General features: G+C 43.4%; 2 protein-coding genes across 2 annotated transcripts in view; both read left to right on the forward strand.

Annotated features, from left to right (window-relative positions):
• Window positions 1-2,201, forward strand: part of LOC310989804 (plexin domain-containing protein 1-like) — a gene marked incomplete at both ends in the record, with an annotated part of 33,642 nt that extends 31,441 nt beyond the window's left edge. Inside the window, 4 exons of the mRNA XM_083976953.1 lie at window positions 393-408; window positions 700-735; window positions 843-991; window positions 2,085-2,201. Of these exons, the coding sequence (XP_083833079.1) occupies window positions 393-408; window positions 700-735; window positions 843-991; window positions 2,085-2,201 (318 nt within the window). The remainder of the gene's footprint in view (window positions 1-392; window positions 409-699; window positions 736-842; window positions 992-2,084) is intronic.
• A 2,170-nt stretch (window positions 2,202-4,371) lies between these two features.
• The window catches only part of LOC310989676 (LIM and SH3 domain protein 1-like), a 43,459-nt gene continuing 30,027 nt past the window's right edge, over window positions 4,372-17,803 (forward strand). Inside the window, exon 1 of the mRNA XM_083976815.1 lies at window positions 4,372-4,792. Coding sequence (XP_083832941.1) covers window positions 4,724-4,792 — 69 coding nt within the window. The 5' untranslated portion in view covers window positions 4,372-4,723. The remainder of the gene's footprint in view (window positions 4,793-17,803) is intronic.

Raw genomic sequence — 17,803 nt, forward strand, 5'->3', positions numbered from 1 at the left:
AGGACCAATTGATGCCTGACAAGGGCGGGGGCTGCTAACTCATGGTGCGTTCAAAGAAACTCGTACTTTGTGTTTTTCCTTCCTGTGAAGTCATACCAGTTCGATCTGGTACGAGTTCACGGGTCGGAAGTTACGAGTGGCCGTTATAGGGAACTTTCACAGACAACAGGATGGTAAAAACACGAGCTACGGGTTACCTGGAACGCTACCAAGTCGTAGTTGTGACTTGAAGCTGTAACTTACGGTTTCAAAAGCCTGCCTTGAACGCAGCATTAGCCGAAACGGCCGTGAAGCTGATATCTGCTTTAACTGTCTTTATGTATAAAATAAGTGACTTTTTATTTATTTTTACATAAGAAATATATAAACTTTTCTGTTTTTCCAGGTTTCAGTGGCCACAGAGTCAGGGTTAGGGTTATAGTACAGGAAAATATGTTAAAGTTGATGTTAAAAAGTATTAAAAAATAATTTAACAATTTGTTAAGTTAATTTATTTCATTTGAATATTTGTTTTTATTAATGTTATATAGTATTATAACTATTAATTAAGTAGGAGGGTGGTGCAAAGATGAATATGATGGGTATTATATTAACATTTAGGGAATATTGGGGGATATATAATATTTTTATATTAATTATTTTTCATATTTAATGATAAAAGATTTTTAAAAACCTCTCTTCCTGTCTTTCTTCTCTCAGACGACACCAAACATCGTATTTTGAAGTCGGGCAGTGGTGAGTTCAAGTCCCTGTGAGTTTTTTCTGGTTCAGCGACGACACACGACACGACACAACCAGATGTTTTTTTTTTTTTCCATCACGTGTGTCGGTGTGTGTTCCAGATGTGAGGACAGATGTTTCAGGGTCGGCCAACACAGGCGTGATCGCCGGGGTAACAGCTGCTCTGGTTCTGCTGCTGGCGCTGGTCCTGGTCGCTCTTTACATCAACTACCACCACCCGGCCGCCGCCTCGCCGCTTTACCTCATCCAGGTGAGCACACACACACACACACACACACACACACACACACACACACACACACACACACACACACACAGAGCAGCCATCTTAAAGGGATAGTTCAACATTTTGGCAAATTCGCCTATGACCAAAATCCCTATAGTCATAGCAGTAGGTTAATTGCCTTTAATTGTCGGTGCAAGCTATTTTTAGAACGGTGGAGCAGAGCCGTGAGCTGCTCAGAGCTACGCTACAGAGGCTCATTATGGGATTTCTTGGTTTCCCTCATCAAACTCATCAAATACACAATCCAACAACTCCACAACGCTCTGGTGGACAAGTTGTGACCTGCACATTCACCACGCTATGAGATAATAACACAACGTTACCACACAGAGTTGTTTTAGAGGGAAATTCATGCAAAACCACTGATGCACGTTGCCTTCAGGGACAGTTTTTCATCAACAGTCTCTGTATTTCCCTCTAAAACAACTCTGTCTGGTAACGTTGTGTTATTATCTCATAGCGTGGTGAATGTGCAGCTCACAACTTGTCCACCAGAGCGTTGTGGAGTTGTTGGATTGTGTATTTGATGAGTTTGATGAGGAAAACCAAGAAAGCTAAATAATCAATAACTCCAGTCTGAGACTTTTATAATTTAACTCTTGGAGTCCAGTTGAAGATATCTTTCACTCCCCTAAATTAAATATATCATATATATTGTCCTTTTTATTTATCTTAAGTTGTGATTTAACGAGTCAAAAAAACATTATGTATCTCAAACTGTGGATTTTTAACTTTCATTCTGTCAAATCTAATTACAGATTTCTTAAAGTAGAGTTTTGACTTTGACTGATGTTACAGATCTATATGAATGAATGAATATATATGAATATAATGAACTTGTTGTATTTCACAGTTTTCTGTGAATATTACACGACCAACATCATACACAACAAAACTGACGAGTCATAATGACGTTAACTTTAATTCTGCTGAGTCAAAACTGGATTACAAACATCTGTGACTGGTCAGAATATAAATACAGCTATTTCAGAAAGACGAGGTTGATATCTGTAATGTAAATTCCAACATGTTAATCCTGTTTCTTCTCCTGAATAAGCGCCGTAAGAAGAGCTACTGGCCGTCCTGGAAGTTTCAGAAGCAGCAGCCCGGTTACACCGAGGTGGAAGGAGAAGGTCACGAGAAAAACAACACGGCTGAAGACGGACCACACTGAAGCTATGAAGACGAGGAAGACTCTGTCTGCAATGAACTGATCTCAGTCTAAACACATTCAACACATTTACGTCCCAAAGCCAGTTCATTACTGTTTCTTTATAATACCACAAGATTAAAGTTTTTTGTTTTTTTGTAGATTCAAGTCGGCCATGTTGGAATAAATAACAGCTGTCCACATATTTTTGATATAATTTGACTGTAACAAACTGTGAACTGCATCATATCGTCTGTGGTGTTTTTACATCAAACAAATAAAGATGTGTGCGCTTCACTTTCACTTCCTGCTGCTTCTCATGTTGAAGTTCATCTTTACTGAAGTTCCCTCTTTTGTTTTGCAAAAAGAAAAACACACACACACAATGCAACAAACAGTAAACTGTAGTTCCTGATGCGTGAAACAGATAACAAGGCTTCACACTTTGTTTTAATGTTACATGGAGTCAAATGAAGTGAAGTACGGTGGCCCAGAGGACTCAATGTCACTGCAGCTTCAGAAAACACATCCAAAGACACACTAAAAAACCACCAACAACACGACAGGAAGTGTTTCTAGAAGACACAAATAAAGCGAGTAATGACTAATGCTAAGCTAATATGATCAATATGATCAATACCATGTGAATCAAGGCCCCAGACCGGTCCCTCGCTTTATCATGTCCCCCAGAAACACTTCCTGTTGTTGTCAAACTAAAAAAGTTGTTTTCTGAATTTACAGTATGAGAGTGTCTGTGTATTATATATTATTTAAACAGCAAACATTAAATTAATAAAGGTACATGTTACACTTTACATATATTATTCTTGCTTTTGTATTATTCGTACATTTATGTCATATTTAGGAATTTAACACAGTTAGCCTACATGTATGTGTGGGTTTTATTCCTCTTTATTATATTTCCACATCAATTTTTTATTTATAATTGTACAGATTTTTTCTTATTTTCTTTAATGGCACCATTATGACTCCATAAAACTGAGCATTATTATTATTAATCAGAAATGGACAGAGTACTCCACCCCAGTACTTGGGTAAGAGTACAAAATTTACTCCATTACAAGTAAAAGTAGCTCAGTCGACATGTTACTCGAGTAAGAGTAAAAAAGTACTTCCTTTTAAAGGTACTTAAGTATCCAAAAGTACATGCTTTTAATTTTACTTTAAGTACAAATAACAGTAAGAGTAAATTTCTTTTTTTTTTTTTTTATATGAATAACTATATTTTTTTCTAAATGAATGTAAGGAGCTTTTAACTCTTGTTCGTGAGAATGAACTCTTTGAAATCACCTGCACTGATGTGCTGCTTTTAGGGGTTAGGGTTTCCTTCTTTGACAAACACAGCTTGTGTCCAATAGGATTTTAGAAGAAAAAATAAATAAATAAAAAGAGCAGACCTGAAAGTAACGAGTACTTTTCAGCCTTCCTAGAAATTAACTTGAGTAAAAGTAAAAATATTTGTCTTGGAAATGTATTCGAGTAAGAGTAATAAGTACCAAAGAAAGCTTATATATACTCAGGTAAAGTACAAATCCTCTGGATATGTACTTAAGTACAGTACTCAAGTAAATTTACACAAGACCACTGATTATTATTATTATTGGATGTTGGAAGTAGAGCTGCTGTAGTGCTGCCCTCCTGTCAGCAGGTGTCACCCTCAACAAAAGCACCGACGTGCACTGACTTGCACTGCACAGTGTAAAGGAGGATTAGGGCAGTGAACGTGGCAGATGTGTAAAAATGTGATTTGAGATCACTGGATTGGTAAAGCCCCAAAAAACCTGCAACAAAAAAGGAAAAAAAAGAAAAGAAAAAAGGATGATTGCATGAGTTTGCTATGCAGAAACAGATGGGATGACACATGCACTAAAAAAAAAAAAAAAGTCTGACCCGGATTCCTTCTTGTGCAAAACTTTAAATGTGGTGCAATGTATAATATTAAAATAATACATTTATATATATATATACATAATTTTTTTTTTAAAAAGGGGGAAAAAAAGGGTTAAATGTGTGTAAAGGTGTTCAGATCTTTACATAAAATAAAAGTGAACCTCCCTGTCTAGTGTCTAGTACTACCTCTTCCCTCTCTGCTCGTGCACGCACAGTCCAGGAAGGAAGGAAGGAGGGAGCGTCGGGAGCGCGCTTGGCTTTCCGTGTCTAGGTTAGTGGACTGACTGACAGCCAGCTGTGCAGCGAGCAGAGCAAAGCGAAGCAAAGCGAAGCGACGGCTACAAAACAACACAAGATACAACCACCTCAACCTTCCCTGGATCTTTTCTTTTCTACCCAACAACGGTGGTGTTTCGGTTTTTGTTTTTTTTCTCCACCTCCTCCCTTTCTCTTTCTCTTTTTCTTTCTTTTTCTTTTTTCTTTTTTTTTTTTGGGGTTGGCGCGGTGTGAATCCTCCACCTCTTCCTCCTCCTCCTCCTCCTCCTCTTCCTTCTTCGGTTTCGGTGCTAACTGACTAGCAGCAGCAGCAGCAGCGGCAGCAGTGGCAGCAGCAGCAGCAGCAGCATTCCTCCAACATGAACCCGCTGTGTAGCAGATGTAATCTAGTCGTTTACCCCACGGAAAAAGTGAATTGTCTGGACAAGGTAAGAGGAAGGGCGTGATTTATTCATTTATTTGTTTCTTTTTTATTATTATTGTGTGTTTTTATTTTGCCTCCAACCAACCTCACCTCTTCCTCTCCCCACCCTGTCTGTCTGAAGCCGCCTCACACCCCGACAGGCAGGCAGGCAGCAGCACAGGTAACGACCGTCGCTTAGCTTTAGCCGTTAGCTTAGCCGTTAGCTCGCTCGACTAGCCAGCTGGTTAGTTGAACGAGCTAACGGCTAAGCTAACGGCTAAAGCTAACTAACCGTCGTCTATCTATCGAAGGGAGGAGGAGGAGGAGGAGGAGAAGGAGGTGGCGAGTGGTTGAAAGGAGGAAACGGAAATTTAAAAAAAGAAAGAAAAAAAAAACTAAACAGAGCAGCTTTACAAAAAAACAAAACAATTTAAGCCAAATATGGGTTTATATATGTTATATTTTGTAAAGTAACACGGTATCTCTGAGTGGTGGTGGGTGGTGATCCAAGAGGTTCACCCATGGACCGACCGGCGGACGCTGCCTCTCCCCGACAACCGAGGCTTGGTCTGGGCCTGGCTCTGGCTCTAGGTCCGGGTCTAGGTCTGGGTCTGGGTCTAGGTCCAGCTGCTCTGGGTGTAACTAGTGTTGTAGTACCGTCTTGTCTCGGTCTTGGTCTCTCTCTGTTTTTTTTATTTATTTATTTATTTTTTATTAGCTCAAGACCAGTCAAGACCACAGCTGCATTGACATCTTCCTTTTGGGTTCCAGTGTGGCCCCTAAACGGGTCCATTTTGCCCCTAAATTATAGTAAATTTTGTCATCTACTCACTACAACCAGTAAATTTCTCGGGTTTTTTTTGGTGAAACATGGAAAGGACAATTCAAAGAATGTGCATTCTGTCATTACAGCTGGCAGGTCAATGTGTGTGAGGGTCATGACTGAAAAAAAGTGAATATTTGCTTTGCAAGTCGATTTGTTTTGCTCCTAAAATGTAAAGTCAGGTGGCAACTGTGCTCCTAGTAAAAAGGTTATAGCCTTGAGCCCTGCACGAAATGTCTCTGTCACTCCCTCACTTTGAAATGTAATTCAATAACTTTAGGATAAGTAAAATAGTTCTACTATAGTACATCTGCTTGTTGTGTTAACCCATCTGAAAAACTTGGTGTGAACAGCGGGAGGAGACTTCAGCAGGTTCTCTGCTGTGTTCTTCTGTTCAATCCAAACTTTATTTACATTAACTATGGTTTAGATTTGACATACAGTAAAATTATCTAATAATGTAAATATCAAGCCACATGATTATTATGAGGACTGGCACCGAATATAGTAATGGTCTTGTATTGGTTTGGTCTTTATTACAACACTATCTGAGGAGAAACTGATTGAAAACGATGATAAAAAGTAGTACTTATACTTCTATTAAACCAACCATGTGTTTTTAGTTGAGGATAACACAACATTAGCTGAGCCTGTCAGCGTGGATGAGGATGAGGATGGTGGTGATGATGATGCTTGTGTCCAGTTCTCTGGCTAATCCGAGTCAGGGGAGATTAGTTTTCAGTCAAAAGCCTAATCTCAGCCAAGGTGGTGGTAATCTCATCAGTTTTACCCACACAGACTCACTCATCCACATGTGAGCAGTGACAACATGAGCTGATGCGCTGCACACCTTGATCCTCAGCTCCATCAATCATGTCTGCATATGTTTTATTTTATTTTAATTTATCTAATCCTGCTGCAACTTTAAAAACAACGCAGATCCTGAATGCAACACGCTTAACTTGACTTAACTTAACAAAACAAAAGCAGGTGGGTGGGGTCAGCTTTTGGCATTACATACCTTTGCATTGCTGCGTGTGTGTTTACATAGTTTTACAAAAGCTCAGCTGGTGAGATGGGGGGGGCAAAGTGGATAATTTGTCTAATGGATCTGGTCTGAATGGCTATTGAAAATCAATCCCTGTTGAGACGGTGTGCTTATCTGTTGGGGTTGACGGAGGAGGAGGAGGAGGAGCGCACAAAGCACATTATCTAAAGTAACATCAGCTCTTGATTGGATGCATTTTACTTTACTGGACGTGTTCTTGAATGCATCACGCTGCCCGGATTGATATTTTGACTTCTTTAAAAGGTGTATTGAATATTGATGATTAGAAAATTGCCACAAGTACACGTCCCGAGTGTGTGTGTGTGTCTGTGTGTGTGTTGTGTGTCTCTGTGTGTGTGTGTGAGGGAAGGGTCTGGCCTGTAGCAGTCAGTCAGTCAGTGAGTGAGTGAGTGCATTCCAGCAGACAGACACTCCCATAAAACGTGCTCTGTCAGAGGCCGCGAGCTCCGAGGAGAGGAGCCTGCCGTCTGTCTTTGCTGCCATTCTGCATCAGCGCTCACCGCTTCAGACACGCCAAAACAACCTCCCCTCTCTTCCTTCTCCACACACACACACACACACACTGAAACACACACACGCACACTCGGTCGGTCATTCACTGGCTTCTTTTTCCTTCCTTCCTCCTCTCTCCATGTGCTAAGCGGGGCTAGTAGCTCAGGTGAGGGCTGCAGGATGTGGTGTGACCTGACGATCGTTTTCCTACAGCGTCAGTCGGTCGGTCTGTCGGTTGGCCGGCCGGTCGGTCTGTGGCGAGGCCGAGCCCACAGTCCACAGTCACAGCCATGTTTGTCTTGTCAGCTGCATTCCTGTACAGCAGCAGCAGCAGCAGCAGCAGGGCTGGGCCCAGGGAGCGAGAGAGCCAGAGAGCCGAGCACATGCAAAGACAGGAAGTGAATTTTGGTCGAGCCCTCTTGTCTTGTTGTTGGCTGGCGTTTTCTCTTTTCTTTCCTTTTTTTTTTGTCTTCTTGCTCGTCTGCCCTTCAATAGTTTAAATGCTTTTGTTGACGGGTGACGTTTAGTTAGCGTGGCGGCTGCTGCTGCTGCTACATGCTTGGCTTGTTTCCGTCTGTGCAGTCGAGGACAAACTGTTGAACTGAGGCCAATAAAAACCTCACAACCAGGAAGTGTCGGTGCATTGTGTGTTTTTTTTTTAATTTTATTATCACTGACTAATATTCAAACCTGCAAAAAAAAATCCCTTTTTATCTGGGTTAAAGTGGCACACCAGGGGAAGTGAAATGATTTCAATGTATATGTCCGTTTATAAGATGATGAGTGGCGGTGTCGAGCGGCTCACAGGAAGTGTTGTGTTTTGACGACAGACTGTAAAGTGTTTGCAGACTTTCTGTCTCTACACACTCTGGGGTTTTTACAGCAGGTGAAGAGATAAGGCGTCCGACGTCCACTTCTTATGATTTATTACTAAACAACACTGATATTCAGAAAGTATTCAGACCCCTTCGTTTTGTCGGTTCTGTTTTGTTGCAGCCTTATGATTCAAAACCTGAAAAGTCAGATTCACAACCTTCACTTTGACACTAGTAATATGTGTCTCCTATACTGGAATTTGCATAAATTCAGCTGATTGGTTTTCATCCCCATAATTATTGATTTGGTTTTCATCCCCATAATTATTGATTTGAAGAAGTTGGAGAGAGAAGTGGCTCAGTAAGAGCGACGTCTAAGGTCCGGTCACACCTGTTAACTAACCTGCGTCTTCAGTTATGTAATCAACATTCATTCACACCTGCTGTAAAATACCTTTGCACATACATGTTGATAAACCACTTATTACTGGATCTCACTCCCTGCTCTAAATGCAAACAGGTACATGTTGTTTTTAGCCTGACAGGTCTGTGGTATAGAAAGTTATTTTTGGTTCATATGGAATCGGGTGAAGGAGATCGGCAGAGCGGCCGGTGCTTCAGATGATGTCAGTAGAGTTGGCGGTGGCCTTCAATATTGTCAGAACACATTCCCGTTGACGCTGCTGAAGGACTGTGGACACATGTGGTCCAGACCAACTCAAACGGCCCTTTTCCACCACACAGTTCCAGCTCTACTCGCCTCGACTTGACTCGGTTCAGGTGCTTTTCCATCACAGCTGAGTTCTTCATAGTTCCTCCTCATCGTAGGCGAGGTCGTCATATCACGGCGGCTACGGTCGCGTCGTCTTGATCTCTTTTTTTTTTCTCTATCCTCCAAACTCACTCGTCTGCACCTCGCTTACGGACCACAGCGTTGTTTTCCACACAGCAGCCGTTTAATTTGCATGAAATAATAACAACAGACTCAGTAGAGATCAGTGGTGGCTGCTGCCGCTGTGTTTTTTAAAATTAGCGGGGTTGATTCTCATGTCGGACGTTGCGCTCGCGACTCTTCCAGTGACGACACTCTGGCCAATCAATGGAAGGAAGTCGGCTGACACACCAAGTAGAATGGAGCTGAGTACTGCGAATGGAAAGGTCCATATGTTCCTTGCAGTCGCATTAAAGGTGTACAGAAAAGAAAATAGAATTTGAGCCCACTGTGGGTCTTAACTCATTGAGTGCCAACCACGTAATTTCTCGTTTTTCGTTCCCATGCGTTGAGTGCCAAAAAGGAGATTTTTCGTTTTTTGCTTTTTTTTTTATATTATGAAAATAGACACTTTAATATACATTATATGTAAATTTGGGGACTCTACGACGAGGAGAACTGAAATAGATGACGATCAAAGTCACATGACAGCTCATGATCTGGAAGTTTTTATCATAACTCGGCTTCTGCAAACGGAGTTCTGCATGCAGATGCAGCGCAGCTGCTCCGCAGCTGCTCTGCTCCGCAGCTGCTCTGCTCTCACCCGCGCTGCTGCAGCAGCTCGGAGCTGAACCAGGAAGCTCTCAGCCGACAGTCCCGCCCGGTCTTCACCTCGAGCAACACCGTGTCCTCCCCAAAGTCCTCCCGCGGTAAAATCTGATGGTCTCTGGGCCAAAGCAGACCGGCATCACCGACCCGTACCACAGCAGGACCGCGACCACCGGCGGGACCGGTCTTCCCGAGCCGCGGTGGCCGACTGACCCTCACGCTCCGCGGCGAGTGGCTGTGACACGGCACGGTGCGTCTGTGTTATTGTTGTTTAGTGGCGCCCCCCCCCGCCCCAGCTGGTGGATTTGTGAATAGAACAACCAGTGTTGTATATATTTATCTTATACGAGCCCTTTGATCCAGAAATGCGAGTGTCAGAAGAGCGACAGACACAAACAGAGCACCTTTCATAAAAGACGCTCTATCTCCTTTTCTAGAAAAAAAGGAGGGATTTTGGTGAAACCCAGCCATGTTTAGCTTGAGTTTTCTCAGGAACAGAGGCACGTAGAAACAAACGGTTTGTGGTCATTTGAAGCATTAAGTTAAACCTTTCAATTGAGCTACAGTATGTGTTGGTGGCAATAATATAGAATACACTATGGCTCTACATAAAAAGTCAAAAATGGTCTAAATTGCCGGTACACTTGACTAAAACTTTGGAAAGGAGCGCGGCACTCAATGAGTTAACATTAGTGTAATAACTCATCTATCAGACGATGGAGGCCAAACTTTGTGCAAAATTCTATTTGCGAGTAAATCCAGGATGAAAGTGTGGTATTTTTTTTTGCATTGGATAATGCAGGTGCACGGATTATACGTCAGCCTGTACACGATTCACCAGCCACTGATATTGGATCCGTCATCCTTCAATCAAACGCCTGAGACACACACACGGAGCTCGGTCTCACCCCAAGCTTTGAATATCCCGCCCGCTCGATAACGACCAATCAAATTAGTTTTCCTTACTCGGGTAAACTCGTGCGGCAACTCGTGAAAACTCGTCATGACAAACAGGAAAAAAGCGGCCGTTTCTGAACACCTTTAAGGCCTTACTGTGGGTGTTTCAGGCGTCACAACGGTTTCAGTATCGCCTCAACTCGCTTAGAACCCGGGCTGAGGTGTTACCAAAAAAGTACAAGGTACCAGATGCTAGGAGCTGGTGGAAAAGCAAAGAAAAAACCCAAGTAGCTCCGTGGCGAGTCGAGCCGAGTCACGCTAGTGGAAAAGGGTCATAAATGTGGTTTGAGTGATCAGCTCTTGACTGAGCTCCACTTGTCGCATGTGGAGTTTGGAGAAACTTCCAGAAGGACGAAAACCACCCATCAGCTGTGGTCCGATGAAGTCAAGACTGAACTGTTTGGCCTTAGTTCTCAGCTTCTCGTCGACCTTCGTCCCGACGGTGAAGCATCGAGCTGAACAGGTGTCATTAGAGAAACCTCTGTGGTCCAGATGTTAGAGCCTCAGATTGGACTGAAGATTCACCCTCCAAACTGGACGATGACACCAAGAAGCTCAGTTCAACACCTCCAGGAGACCTGAAGAAGAGAGTCTACCGTTGGTCTCCTCTTTCCTGACAGATGTGCACAGCTGGTCTCGTCAGACTCAACAAAGTCCACGTCTGTAGTTGCTGCCAGAGGTTTTAATGGACCACAGTTTGTTCTGACATTGCTGCTGGTTTTATCTTTCTATCTTTGGCTCCTCGACGTGTTCGCAATGTCAGGACACTTTGATTAGTGTTATAGATAATATTGGCAGCAGGATTTAGTTTCACAGGCAGGACCTCGCTTGTTTCTTTAGATACGGCCTCTCTGCATCAAAACAGTCTGTCCCACTTGGCACCGATCGTCAGAGATGAACTCACTCAGAACAGCAGAGGAGGAAATCTGAAGAAATGTTGGCTGGACGGACGCCAGACGGGAGGGAGGAGGGAGGTCGTCTCCACATATCTACATGTTGGTGTAAGACTTGACTTCACCGGGAAACAACAAGTGGCTGCAAAACACGATCCTGGAGCCAGATGCTCAAAACAACTCGAGTCTGACACCGAAGGAGGAATTTCTAGAAAGATTATTGCTCAAAATGACTTAAGGAAAAAATAAGTTTCCACTGAGACTGTCTGACTGAATGTCCGAACAACAAATACTTAATCAACAATTGATTAGAAAAGATCCCATCGCATCAATAACTGGCATCAAATTGGACTGCTGATCAAAGCTGTTGAGCAAAATCAATCAGTTCCTCCACTGGATTCAGACTCTCGTTGGGGATGTTCGTCCTCTTCGTTTAGATAGGTCAAATATAAATTTAGACACGTTTAAAGCAGAAGTAAGCAATATTTTTGTGTTAATATAAGTCTTAAATAGTTGTATCTTCCGACAGCAATCACTTACACAGAGTGTTTGGTCTGAAACACGGGTCTGTCAGTCACTCTGCTCTGCTCTGAGCCGAGGAGAAAACTTTTCTTGTATCCTACAAGTTTTATCCAATGAGGAGAGAGAACGGCATAAAGGGGCGGTCCTCTCTGTGTGTGCAGCCAAGGGATGCCGTGAATGTGGTGACGTAGGGACGAGGACCAATAGATCCATGACGAGGGCGGGGGCTGCTAACTCCGTCGGCTGACAAGACGTTATGGTGCGTTCAAGGCAACCCGTAACTCGTGTTTTTCCGACCTGTGAAGTCGTACCAGTTCGATCTGGTACGAGTTCACGGGTCGGAAAAACACGAGTGGCCGTTATAGTGACTTTCACAGGTCGGAGAAACGCGAGTTGCGGGTTGCCTGGAACGCTACAAAGTTGTGACTTGAAGCTGTAACTTACGGTTTCAAAAGCCTGCCTGGAACGCAGCATTAGCCAAAACGACTGGATCGCTTACTTCTGCTTTAAGGTATGATTGGAGCGTCGGCATGTTTGTGTCTCACCTTGGTGTTCTGGGTAATCGCTTAACTAAGTGATTCCTTAAGGAGAAGCCTTAAGGAGAAGACTTAAGGGTGTTTTGGCCTCTTTTGGCGAGTTGTATTGTGCATCACGTGTCGACTTTATGTCAGATCTGTTCTGTACAGTTCCCATATGTTTTTATATATTATCCATCCAGTGAGTTGCCCAGTGTGTGTTGGTGTGTGTTTGTTGGTGTGTGTTGGCTTCGCTGTGGGTACAATGTGAGCCTCAATTGTGCTGCTGCTTTTCAATCCCAGGAAATTGCTGAAAAACAGGGTTGGAGGTCGTAATAGTACAGTATGGAGGTTGCTTGGTATGAAACATGCCGCCCCCAACCCCCCTCCCAACATCTGGAAGACTATTGGTCCTTTTTCTACTACACAGTTACAGCTCGACTTGACTCGACTCAGCTCTACTTAGTTTTTTGGTCCTTTTCCATTACACCTGAGTACTTCATCGTACCTCCTCAGCGTGGGTGCCATAGCTAACAAAGAACCAAACATGTGTTTTTTAAAAATTTGGATAAACTCCTTGAGATGCCTCATCTCGTTTTCGGTGGGTTTGATTCTTGTGTTGGACGTTGCACTCGTGACTCTTCCAGTGACGACTCTCTCTGGTCAATCATTGGCCGGCAGTCGGTTGGCGTCATGTTTTTAGTATCGGCTCGGCTCGCTTGGAACCAAAAACAGTACTAGATACCTAGTGGAAAGTCAAAAATCGAGTTGAGTTGAGCCAATTTGTGCTAGTTCAATATGCTTCATGCAGTCGCATTAAAGGGATAGTTCAACATTTTGGCAAATTGGCCCATTGCCATAATCCCTATAGTCATAGCAGTAGGTTCGTTACCTTTAATTGTCGGTGCAAGCTGTTTTTAGAACGGCGGAGCAGAGCCGTGAGCTGCTCAGAGCTACGCTATGGAGGCTAATGGGATTTCTTGGTTTCCCTCATCAAACTCATCAAATACACAATCCAACAACTCCACAACGCTCTGGTGGACAAGTTGTGACCTGCACATTCACCACACTATGAGATAATAACACAACGTTACCAGACAGAGTTGTTGTAGAGGGAAATTCATGCAAAACCGCTGATGCACGTTGCCTTCAGGGACAGTTTTTCATCAAGCAGTCTCTGCATTTACCTCTAAAACAACTCTGTCTGGTAACGTTGTGTTATTATCTCATTGTGTATCTGATGAGTTTGATGAGGGAAACCAAGAAATCCCATTAGCCTCTGTAGCGTAGCTCTGAGCAGCTCGCCACTCTGCTCCGCCGTTCTAAAAATAGCTTGCACCGACAATTAAAGGTAACGAACCTACTGCTATGACTATAGGGGTTATGGCAATGGGCCAATTTGCCAAAATGTTTAACTATCCCTTTAACGCTGCTGCTCCTCCTCCAACCTGCAGCTTCAGAGGAACTCGTGGTCGTCGGGCGGCGCCGTCTCAACCAGGTTTATCCAGATTTATTCTGAGCTGCTGCTGATTCATGTTGTCCAGAGGTGAGGAGTGTGTCGGGCCGCGGCGCCGTCACCTCCGTCTGCTGACTCACACTCACACAAACACACAGCAGAGTCACAACCACCCGGGGTGTTGACTCCACAGCCAGCGCACAGACAGGTACTTCTGCTTTGCACTGACAACCAGAAACAGGAACTTTACACACACACACACACACTGGTGTTCTGTTTCTCTGACCAACACACACAAACACACATAAAAGAAATCTGGACTTTCATCGTTGCTGTGTTATTCACAGAGTGGTGACAACATGACTGGACTGTTGTGTAGAGTGATTATTTGTTCAAGGGGAAAAAGCGTTTTGAGTGTGTTAAGTGCATGCTCGCGTGTTTGTGTGTGTGTGTTTGTGTGTACGGAAGCGTATTGCAAAAAAAAGATCTGTTTGAGTAATTATTTCTGAGTAATTTTTTTACCCGACCAAACGAGATTTCAAAATCCCGTGAGAAGTTCCTGCCTGTAACGTTTAACCTCTGTGGTCAAGTCGGCCTCCACTTCATCATCATGGATCTATTAGATCTATTAGATCTGTTAGATCCATTATATGTATACGCTCCACTTCGAATTGCATTGTTTTGTGCTACATGTAAATACCACAGTAAAAGGACTGATTTCAAAATAAAGGTGCTACATCAGACTGCCCAGATATTTTCTGAGAGACTTTGAGGTGTGTTCTGTAATAGCAGGTCGTCTCCTTTCAATATTACTCTGAATTTATAGAGAACACAGTGAAAATAAGAAGTATTAGTGTCAATCATCTTGCAGACTATGCAGTTGAATCTGTTTTGGAAGGAACCTTTATTTTGAAATCAGTCCTTACACATTCTTACTGTTGGATATAGACTAGATGTACTGGTGCTTTTCCACTACACAGTCACAGAACGGCACAGCTCGGTAAAGGTGCTTTCTGGGTTTGATGCTCTGTCCAATCAGTGGAAGGCAGTCGGCTGACGTCGCGTTTTAGTATCGCTTCGGCTCGCTTGGAACCAGGTCCGAGGAGGTACTAAAATAGTACCTGGAAAAGCAAAAAAAGCGGGCCGTGCCGTGCCGTGCCGGGCCGCACTAGTGGAACAGCGCCATAATACTGTAGATCTAATAGATCCATGATGATGAAGTGGAGGCTTGACTGCAGAGGTTAAACGTTACTTGCAGGTCGGAGCTTCTTGCGGGATTTTGAAATCTAAATTACGCAGAGAAACAGAAAAAAATTAATTACTCAGAAAAATTTCTTTAAAAATTACTCATTTTTTTCAAGTGAATGCAATACGCTTACGTATGTGTGTGTGTGTTAAGTGCATACTCTTGCGTGTGTTCAGGTAGAAACTAACAGCATCAGGTCGACTGATAATTAACCAGTGACGCTGTAATGAGTTGGTGTTTCCTCTGCAGCCAGATGTGATGTGGACACCTCGTCTGAAGACGGGCAGCGTCTTATGCAAGAATAGTAATAATAATCCTGCTCATATACACAGTTTAAGATGCTGTAATGGCCCACGGTGTGTGTCTGTGTGTCTCTATGTGTGTGTGTTGTGATGTCTTTTAACCACAGTTGATCGATGCAGCAGCTTCATCAACAAACCGATCGGCCTCTAAAAAGCAGAAAAAAACAAAACAAAGTGGTTTAGACTTGAAGTTAATCGCTACCGATCTGACCGGGAGTCATGAGACGTTTTCATCAGGTTTCCCCCGGGGCGATGGCGGTGGGGGAGGGGGGGGTAAGGGGGGGTGAGGAGGAGGCGTTGTGGTCCGTCAGTGTTATACGGCGCTAAATTCCTCTCATAGTTAATGTGGTGACGACCATGAGGACCGGAGCGAGCAGATCCACTCAGCTGCTCCGAGTGTTGATGTTGCTGATGTCGTTAGTTTGGTCGTAAATTCTGAATTAAACGGCAACGACACAGGAAGTGAGTCAGCAGCAGCTTTTATTATGAAATCTCTATTTATAGTCCTTAGATCTCCTTAGTTTCTCTGTTTCAAAACCAAACATCTCAACACAATGTTGGTTTATTTATGATTAAAATATTACATAAATACATTTTTCACTATTTTTTTAACAGTTTATTGTCCAATCAGTAACTGATAACTTGAGTTTTCCATCTTTACAAATGAAAAGGACATTTATTTATGTATTCATGTATTCATTTATTCATTAGACCCTTGATCGTACTATACTCCTCTGTAATTTATTCTATTTTGTGTCACGGTGTTCCTTCTTATTGTGTGTATCAGCTGCTCCAACCAGTTGCCTCTGGTGGGATTAATAAAGTTGTGTTGTATTGGAGTCAGCTGATAAAGTAACAATAATCATTAATAATAATAATAATAATAATAAAGTTGTATTATATTATATAAAGTCAGATGACAGTGATGAGCTGGTGAGTCGGGCCAGAGCGGTAGACGTTGATACTGAAACAGGAAGTGGTCGACACAGCCAGCTTAATGGCGTCCTATCAGACTGTGAGGGCACTGACACCCCCTTTATGTGTGTCTCTGTGTGTGTGTGTGTGTGTGTGTGTAGCTGCAGGGTTTTGGGGTCGGTGTGAGGCTGACTGAGCATTTTCTGCTCCTGATTGGATCCATGCACCGGCTGCATCACTCACACATGGAGACATGTAACCTACATACACTAACACACACACACACACATGCATGTAGATGTTGAGACACACACACACTGACACACACACACACACACATGTGCCCTTGAGCTGCGTTGATGCAGGGAGACAGTGGTGTGTTTTATTTCTAGGCCTCGGTCTCTGCAGTGTCCTCATTTCTGCAGCCGCTGCCAGATCTGCCTCAGCACCGGGAGCAGCCTATCTCCTGGAGGCTGCAGGCCGGGCCGGGCTAAACGCCGGAGCGGGCTAAACGCTGGACCGGGCTAAACGCTGGACACACACAAACACATCAGGGACACCTCTGTTTGTCCCTTTGTTTCCCTCTCTGTAGACCAGACATCGACCCCAGACCCAGTGGTGACCTGAGCAGATGCTGAGACTGGTCCAGACTAGTTCTGTCAGAACGAACCTCGCTATTCAAATCGAATGTTTTCATTCATAAAATAATTTGAATTCTTTTTTTTTTTTTAGTATATTTTTTTGGCTTTTTGCCTTTATTTGATAGTACACACTACAGTAGAGATAGACAGGAAAGGGGGAGGCAGAGAGAGGGGGAATGACATGTAGGAAAGGGCTGCCCGACACGGGATTCGAACCGGGGACGCCTGCGGTGATGACTGTAGCCTCTACATGGGGCGGCCGCTTTAACCACTGCGCCACACACCGCCCCATAATTTGAATTCTAAGGTGGAAACTGACGTTCCAACGTGTTCCTTCTGCAACGACGCAAATTAACGTCGTGCATCGTAACGTTCGCGGTAGTAACATGTTGATAAAACAAACTTTGTGGTTGTTGTTGTGCGTCATAGAGCTGCAGCTTCAAATATACCAGCAGAGTTTTTTTAATCGCCTGTTTATTCAGCTGCAGCGGTTCCTACGTGTTCCCACACTACACACACCTTCTTCTTTTGTTTTTGTCAATCGATCCATGGTCCACTTGGTGCCGATCACAGATCAGCTGTGATCCGTTGCTCCACTACTTTTAATATTTAGATTTCCCTTCTTTCAGTTTTATATTGAGTTGGTAAAACTTGAGTGTGTTGCAAGTAAGCGGAATGTTTGTGTTAATATAAGTCTTAAATAGTAGAGTGTTTGGTCTGAAACACGGGTCTGTCAGTCACTCTGCTCTGCTCTGAGCCGAGGAGAAAACTTTCCTTGTATCCTACAACCTTTATCCAATGAGGAGAGAGAACGGCATAAAGGGGCAGTCCTCTCTGTGTGTGCAGCCAA

This window comes from Trachurus trachurus (assembly GCF_905171665.1).
Source record: "Trachurus trachurus genome assembly, chromosome: 8".
NCBI classification, from domain to species: domain Eukaryota; kingdom Metazoa; phylum Chordata; class Actinopteri; order Carangiformes; family Carangidae; genus Trachurus; species Trachurus trachurus.